We start from the raw sequence: 9,071 nt of genomic DNA on the forward strand, positions 1-9,071 counted from the left end.
CCCCCCCCCCCCCGTTTCAAACAGTGGGGCACTAGACCAGAAAAAAACAACCCAAAAGAAAAGTTTTAGCCATAGAACTTGCAGGTTAAATGTCACCATTAATAAGCAAGTTAGCCATCCCATAATTGTCTTATTTACAGAACAGATTACAAATTTCTGACTTACAGTGAAAATGGACAGATCTCCTACCAGAACAATGCTAACAAACAGGTATTTGACTTGACAGATGTGTTTGTATCTGTAACTAAAAACTGAATTTGCTTATAGTTTCTTATACAGCTAACGTATCTTTTGGATGAAACATGCTCTCCTGTTGATAGACAAAGGAGCACGTCAGATATTAAAAAAAAAACCCCATTTTCATAGATTAAGAATCCTGACAGGAGCTTGGCACAAGTACTACAATGAAGGTGGTAGTTATATTTTAAAAGTTAGACAAAAAACCCACACAAGAGATCCTTAGGCCTACAAGTAGGGGCATTGAGATGATGACTGATCTAGATAATACACATTCCATTTCATGAAGGGTTCTTGAGAAATAAAACCCTAAAGCTATATCAGCCTCTCCAATTTTATTTTCTTTGAAAGCAAATAAGACTCTTCTTTTCACCTATCAAGAACAATGGCCTCATGTTCCCACTCAGTTTCAGTATCTTTTAGATTCAGCACCTGTCAATGGAGTCAGGTTCTTGACTTAATTTTTCAGGGCAACTTGACCTTTCATAATGGAAATAAAGATTTTGTCCTTATCCAATTATATTTTAACTATGAGTCAAGTGAGGATAAAGCATCTACCAGCGGCTCGTTATTTTTTTTAAGTTATTGCTTGCAGAAAGCAGCAAAAATGTATAGTAACACAAAGGGGGAGGTGGGTAAAACTGAAAAGATACACTTTTCAGATGTCAAAAGTAGCAGTCTAGCAAGGCAGCAGGAACAGCTCAAACTGCAAAGACATTTTTGTTCTTCCCATGTATATGAAGCACTATGTATAACATGCAGTGTCTTGGGATTCAGGATACATTGCAACCATATATTTTTGTAAAAAATTATCCAGACAATTATCCTGCTTTGAACTCAGGAACATGCAGTTTTGTTTCTGAGGCTGCAAAACATTACCTGATGTTTGTAAATAAACTCATTAAAAGAAGTATTTTTCATATTTTAATATAGCAAACTTCAATATTTTCCAAAGTCAAGCTTTAGTTCTTTGTATAATTATTTGCAACCTACATTTTGTTTCTAAGCAAGATTGGACTGCTGACTGCGATTAAGTCTTCAGTTTATCAGGATCAGCTACAGTGCAGGTACGAGCATCCTGGACTAATCAGTACTCTGTGGAGTATTAAAAACCAAAAGATACTCTTTGGGTGAGGGGAAACCTTTTCAAGTTTTTAACCACCACCTGACTAAAGAAAACATGGATTTTTTTTTTTACTGAGTTTCTAGCATGACAATGTCTTTCAAAACAGTTTTGTACTTATCCTTATATATGCATGTTATCTACATATTTAAATGAAATACTCATAATTGGCTTTTGACCTAAGCCAGATTTAAATCTGGATCTCTTTCTTCAGCACTGATCTTCAGCTCAGTATATTCTTAGTTTCTTTTGCTTATAAGTAGAGAAACTATCTTAAAGACTTGATGCCTTGTAAGGTTTTAATGCGTCTTTTCTTTCAGCTCTGCTTGATTGGAAGAAAATAATGAGCATGTTTATTGACAACCTATGCTTTACCATTAAATGCATCAGATTCCATTTGGTAATCAGTGGCAAATAAAAATAGTGAAAATGGTTGAACTCAAGTAACTGACCAGCCTGTTTCCTGTATATACTTCACACAGTAACAAATATTTGCAGGGCTGGATACACAACATTGAGAACAGTTCACCTTTTCTGACCAATTCCAGACTACATTCCACAGTGGGTCAGTGTTCATGTTGAAAAAGCTGTGGTGATCCCCTAACTCATACTGAAATATATGCTGCTTAAAAGATCCAAATTTATGGGTGTCCTAGTTCCTTGTAGAAAATCATGCATCATATTGTACTGCCAAAGAATAATAGAAGCTTCCAATTCTGATAAAGATAAGAGCAGTAACTGCTCTGGGTATATAGGAAAGGCCTCTGGCTCCTACTTTCAGGTCCTAGTGCTTAATTATCTTTCTCTGTTTGCAGGGATGCTGTAGCTAGCGCCACTGCTGTGACTGGTTGTGCAATGCCGTGAAGCTGCATCTTCGCCAGCTTCTTCTGCTCACACTCTGTGACCAAACGATTCAATTCCGCTGCACTGTAGCCAATGAGAGTTTTCAAGTCACAGACAAATTTGTACACAAATCTCTTGCCTTGTACTTTGCAGATCATGTCCCCATCATAATAATACCTTCATGGAGAGGGGGGAAAAAAAAAGCAAAATCAGTGTGAACTAAGAGACCACTATATTCAGTGCCTGGACCCCAGAGAAAATAATCAGGATACACTGCCTAGGGAAACTCCAGTTCCCTAAATTTGTTTCCTTTCTTCTGATCTAGTTGTGTGTGTGAAAATATACTTAGTCCTTCACACTTTTTTAATTCGATGTAATTTTGATGAAGAAACAGAAACAACTGAATACAATTCTTTCCCAAATGCTTTGGCAGACAGCTCAAGAAAATCTTTGTTGCTGATGGTAATACTCAGAATGACAGCAGTTTAAACTTTTTAGCTTTACACGTCACATACTACTTTGCCGTCAGCAAACAGAAGATCAAAAATTAGCCGAGTATTACTTTTCTGTTGGATAAGGAAACCGATACTGTTTCTGGTAATTCACTGGTAGCAGTCAGGGACACACCAAAAACCCTCAAATCAATTGTAATCCCTGATTATTACGAGAGAGAACAAGAGCTACTTGTTCATCTTTACAACTTTCCAACATTTGGGCAAAATATCTTATGCATTCATCACCAGCTTCACTGTCATTTAATAATCAGAAATTTACAGTGGTTTTAATTAGTAAGCAGTAAGTTAGATCTCACTTTTTGTTTAAACAAATCCAGGAAAAGAACAACATTTATTTTAGTGGCAGCAAGAGGCCTAAATTATCCCAAGACTCTCAAGCATTAGAAAACATCGCAATATTGAAACAGCTGCCAAAAGAACAATCATATGAGGAACAAAAAAAGATTCCCCCCCCCGCCCCAAACCATCATTTAGGCAAATAATTATATAAATACCCTGATAATAAGAACATGATTCTTTATCTCTTCAGCTGTGCTGGAGTGCTGAAAGTCTTACGTACCCCTCCTCCCTTTCCCCTTTTATCTTAAAAAAAAAAAAATCACTTTCTTTGTTTTGATACTGGAATACTCTTTTTTATGTATATCCTAATACCACAACTGGATAAAGCAAAATAGTAATACAGCAAAGGGAACAACATTACACATTTTATAAATGTTAAAACAATACTTTAAGAAATTTTAGGAAATATTAAGGATCCCAGTTTTATTAATGTTCAATTTGAAGCATTTTACACATTTAATTGTATATTCAAGGTGGCACAATTTAAATCAAGACAATTAAAAAAAAACCTACCTGGTTTTTAAGAAGCCACTGACTTAAGCAAGTTTGAAAATGCGTGTCACTGCAATTTTAGATAAAGCACACTGAAGTATAAATAGCAGTTTTGGGTTGTTGTTTTTTTTTTTTTTTTACTGATACTTATGGGTGGCTACCTTATTTGACTTTCAAAACATGCTATAAACAAAAGCCAAAATACTGAAAATAGCAAAATATTAGTACGTGATTTTACTCACATTAAGGGTGCTAAAAATTCCATAAAGCCTCACACCATCAGGATTAAAACTGTATTACAATTAAAATCATTTTCTCAGGAACATTAAATCTTTGTCGCTTCAAAACAGAACTGCTTCATTGTTAACACTGAGAAATAGTAGGTTTGTAATATACTCAGAAAATTGTTGTGAATTTATATACCACCATCCAAGCCAGAACTTTCTGAAAACTGAAGCTTAATCCCACATTTAGGTGATTAAAACAGTGCTTCCCAAACATTTCCTCCTCATGATCCCATTTCCTCAGCATAGCCCCTCACTTTCAACTCACAGCCCCCCATGCCCCGATGTGCCCCAGGGCTAAGGCTCACAGTCCCCTGCCACCCCCCAGTAGTGCCCGAGCCCTGGCTGCTGCCTGTGGGAGGCAGTAGCTGCTGTGGCAGGAGCGGAGCACAGAGCCCAGATCCCCCTCCTCCTGCCCCCACACACGGTGGGCGGCACAGCTGAAGCAGAGCCTGGGATGGGGGGAGGATGTGGACTGCCCACTCAGGGCTTCCCACCCTGCTGTGCTCCCCACGGGATGGGGGCGGGGGGTGGGGAGTGTTGTGGTGCAGCGGGTGGGATCCAGCATGGGTGGGAGCACCATGCTGCCATGCTCACCTAGGTGATGTGCTCCCTAGAGCCTACCTGCAGCGTGGGCCACAAATCCATGCTGCTGCCATGCTTCACCTTGGCAGCCGTGGTAATGCAGGGCAACAGGGTATGTTGTGGGGAAGTGTACGTGGTATATGTGGAAGGGTTGCTGAGGGGACAGGGTGTAAACAAACCTTACCTCAGAGCACGACTAAGCTTCTCATAGTTCATGGTGGGTTTATTTTTACGTTGTCCCCATTTCTGTGCAACCAGCTCAGGTTGATTCAGCTTAAACTCTCCTTCATCACCAACCCAAGAAATACAGTCCCGAGCATCTTTGTCAGTAAGAAGTTCTAGCAAGAACTGCCATAACTGGATCTGGCCATTATTTCCTATTGTAAAGCAACAAAAAGTGAAATTAACCTAAGCTCATCGAAACTGCAAACACAGAAGAATGCACTGCAACACTGCAATGAAAATAAATTACATTCTTAGGAGCAGCTATTACTTTTAAGCATTTGTAGTTGAACTCCAAAGACTAGTATTTTCCTGCCAAGGCAAGTTAAGCCATCAATACCAATCTCCTTCACACGCGCACACACACGCGCCAAATGAACATCACAAACCTACTGAGTTTGAACTATATTTTTATTCAGTGTCAAGTGCAATTATTTGAGTACATTTTAATCCTTGAAAATATGCCTTTGAGTTTTCCCTTACAAATATATATTTGAGGAAGAGACACACTCAGATGTTCCTCTCAAATTTCCTACTGAAATTACTTTAAGACTTTTTCAAATTCATATTAGGTCAGGTCAAGCTCCCTCAGGTATAGCTGCCAAAATACTGACTTTTTTTTTTTTTTTAATGATCCTTCAAGCTTTATTTCCTAAAACTATAAAGGGGTACTTAGAAACAAGCTGATTTTCCGGAAGTACTTATCATGCAGTAACTCCCTTTGGAATCAGTTTTGAAGGTCTTATCTTAGGAGCTCAGTTTTAGCTTCCTCATTTTGAAAATCTTGGTGCATTCATTACAAGACACTTTGCAAAAGCTTAAAGAACATATAAATGACCTTAAGAAAAGAACATAAGGACACTTGTCTAATGAAGAGCCAAATGAAGAAAACTGAACAGAAATTCTGGAAATAAACTGCAGAACAGTATGCAGTTTTCCTGAATAAACCTTCACTTAAATGACATCGCTAACAAAATGATGGCAGGAACTGAACAAATATTGCTCCTAGTGCCCGACTAAGGATCTGTTTCATACTAATTATTTGCCCTCTTAGTTTCCTCCTTCAGCATCTAACAAACAAAATTAAAGTTTAAATAAATGGTATGGAAGCAGGGTGCAGAAAGGACAGGAGATCTTTACTGACAACAATGGTCATAATCCGGCATTTGTCTGATCTACCAGATGATACATCCAATAAACACACTGCTCTAACACTATTCTGGGAATTTTATTGGCTCAGAATAGGAAGAGGGTCATTAACTACTTCATCCCTGCAGCGTCTGAATTTTTCCTGCCAACCTACCATCCAAGTACTACTGAACACAGAAAGCTTGATAAAAATAGCATCTTAGAGAGTGATCCAAGGTATGCTGCATATTTGTCATGCAATTTAACCATTAAACACCCTGAAGCAATCTACTATGGTATAAGAAGAAAACCTCCACTGATCACATACCCTTGTTTGTCATCTACTATCCCACACTTGAACCAATAAAAAGGATCATCAAACAATTACAGGTTAGACTCAAAAAGGACCAGATCTTGAGAGAAATATCCCCAGACACTCTGATCCTAGCCTTCAGACACCCCTCAACCTTTCCCAATACAACAGAGCCAAACTCCCTGCTAACCTGCAGGGACATAATAGGACCCAACTCTGCCTCAACAGTATAGGCAAGACCTGTCAAGTCATCTCTACTGCTACAACAATCAACACTCCCCACAATAAAACTGATCAGAATCCATGGATCACACACTTGTCTATGGTATGCCTCATCCCATGCACCACATATCCTCATGGAAACTACATGGATGAAACCAAACAAAACCTAGAGACCAGAATCATAGAAAGTTAGGGTTGGAAAGGACCTCAGGAGGTTATCTAGCCCAACCCCTTGCTCAAGGCAAGACCAGCCCCAAACAGATCATTCCAGCCAAAGCTTTGTCTAGGCAGGTTTTGAAAACCTCCAAGGATGAAGCTTCCACCACCACCACTGGGTAACTGGTTTCAGTGTTTTACTACACTCCTAGTGAGAAAATTCTTCCTAATATCTAACCTAAACTCCCCTTGCTGCAGCTTGAGACTGTTGCTCCTTCTTCTGTCATCTGCCACCACTGTGAACAGTCTAGCTCCATCCTCTTTCAAACCCCACTTCAGGAGTTGAAGGCTGCTATTAAGTCTCCTCTCAGTAAGATAAAGGACAGACATTAGAATGCAGATAGAATATTTTTCACAGGGTAGTCTCTCCTTGCCCTCATAGTTCTCACATGCAAGGGAAATTTACCAGGCACCTTCAAACAACAAGTTTGGAAACAAAAATTCACTAGCCTGTTGGGACACACTGAGGGATTTAAAAAATAACTTCTTGGCCTATATGGTAATCTGCCTAATGCTCACTACATTTCACAGGTGATAATAAGCCTCCTGAACAATCCTGCTCTTCCACTTACCAGGGTTTTACTATGTTGTTCTTGTCAGTTGGCTACCTGATAATTTCTCTCATATCCTGTTTTTATTTACCTATGGAGTTTTGTACAAGACATTGTTCCATCTGTTGTTTAGCTCTGCTGTGCCTGCTTCTCTCCAGAGACCCAAGAAAGGCTACTGTGATACCCAAAAGCTTGTCTAAGTGTATCCAAATGATGCGGCTGGTCTAATAAAAGATACTACCCACAAGCACTCTTGCCTCTAAAATACATTTTTAAGAAATGGAGACCATACCCGTTCTGTTTCCTGGTGAACTTCTGTCTTCTCCTGAGATTCTTGGAGCTCTCTGTACTTTGGCTGCCTTTGCACTGCTGTTTATTACTTTAATGGTGGTTGGGGTAGCAGGCTGTACAGATGCTGGAATAATTTGCACAGCTGTAGAAGGTAAAACATTGGAGAAGAACATTCATTACAAAAGGCTGAAAGAAAAACTTCATACACAAAGGCATACTTTAAAAGCTATTGATAATACAAGTAAGAACCAAACATTTTCCTCTACAAGTTGTCATCTCCCTAAAAATAACTTAAATACTTTCTACCCATTTAAAGTGGATTTGACTGTATTTTCTAAATATATTATACATTTCTATCATTTTGACCTCAGCAGTCTTTCCTGCTCACAGAAGGGAGGCTGGACCCAATGATCTCACGAGGTCCCTTCCAGCCCTAAATTTCTGTGAATTGTCCATTTTACTAAATTTGTTTGGGTGTGAGTGTGTATGATTTAGCCGTGAAAAATTATTTCATTATTATAATTTTACTAAGGCCAATACTTGGGAAGCCACCATAAACCCATGCAATTGGGCTTTAAGAATATCCTGACCTGAGGGCTGGGAGAAAAAAAAAATCCATCTTACTAAATTTGTAGTGCAGTCCCTCCATGACTGCTTCCTCAAATTTATAAACTAGAATATACTGGCTGCCCCTCCAAATCCTTTACCTCTTCCCAAAGTCACTGAATACTCTTCTCTGCTAATTTATACAGAAAGCAATGAAGTATTTTTTTTAGTGGTTCAAAAAGACTGCAAAGGTATTGTAGAGATCCCTCTATGGGACCTTTGTCTCGTAACAAAATCCATGGCAAAGACATAATATACCATTCTAAGGTATGCATAAATACCATTCTAAGAGGACTTCCAAAAATTAGTTCATTTCTACATGATAAGTACTAGTATATTAAGTTGTTCTGCAACAGTTTGAGACTCATGGTATTTCATTTTAAAATGAATGTCTTTATATCAGTTCTAAGCAGGTCTCTATGGATCATGTTGCTTTTCAATATTACTAAATATTTTCTTTCTAATTCAGAAAATTTTAAAAATTGTAATCTAGTAACACCAAGTGCAGCTTTAAAAATGATTGCTGGAAATATTAAAATCTTGGACAAAAAATAAAGCTATACTTCTGGTATACATTCACCAAGAATGTGGATTCAAACAGCTGATATTACCAATACGATTTGATAAAAAAATTGGGCAGAAAGCCTATGATTAAAGAAAAGAATTAGAAATATTCTTTGGCTTGATTAAACTAAACTCTTAAGAGTTTTGCTTTCAAAAATGGATTTCTTGTGGGGCTCTCCAAATATCTGTCATGTCAACATCTTGTTGACAGATACTTGTCTTAATAAGCTGCTGGCATTACTACTCACGCTGATCAATAGTAACAGTTGCTATTTCTCCAGAATGTTCTTGGCTAGCCAATACATCTGCAAAGTAAAAGTAAAATATAAGTCTTTATTCAAATCCTTTCCCTAGAAAGTCATTTGAAGGCCAATGACTTCTAAAACAGAAAATCAGCTTGGAATTCTGAGCATAACATAAAGGCTTAGAAGTATACAAAAATTAACTTACAGAAATAAAATATTTAACAGTATATATATAATGCATGCATAGCACATGGGTATCTGGGACTACATTTAATTCTCACTATTAGTTTATGCA

At 38.1% G+C, this 9,071-nt stretch overlaps 1 protein-coding gene across 2 annotated transcripts in view; it reads right to left on the reverse strand.

Annotated features, from left to right (window-relative positions):
* Positions 1-416: 416 nt before the first annotated feature.
* The window catches only part of GABPA (GA binding protein transcription factor alpha subunit), a 45,816-nt gene continuing 37,161 nt past the window's right edge, over positions 417-9,071 (reverse strand). The window contains exons 6-9 of one of the 2 annotated variants that reach the window (XM_019524864.1): positions 8,780-8,836; positions 7,363-7,503; positions 4,603-4,795; positions 417-2,380 (exon numbers count right to left, since the gene is read on the reverse strand). In XM_019524864.1, the coding sequence (XP_019380409.1) occupies positions 2,152-2,380; positions 4,603-4,795; positions 7,363-7,503; positions 8,780-8,836 (620 nt within the window). In that variant the 3' untranslated portion in view covers positions 417-2,151. The remainder of the gene's footprint in view (positions 2,381-4,602; positions 4,796-7,362; positions 7,504-8,779; positions 8,837-9,071) is intronic. The other variant, XM_019524865.1, reaches the window with a different exon arrangement.

This window comes from Gavialis gangeticus, unplaced genomic scaffold, assembly GCF_001723915.1.
Source record: "Gavialis gangeticus isolate Ggan-Ray unplaced genomic scaffold, GavGan_comp1, whole genome shotgun sequence".
Taxonomy (NCBI): Eukaryota; Metazoa; Chordata; order Crocodylia; family Gavialidae; genus Gavialis; species Gavialis gangeticus.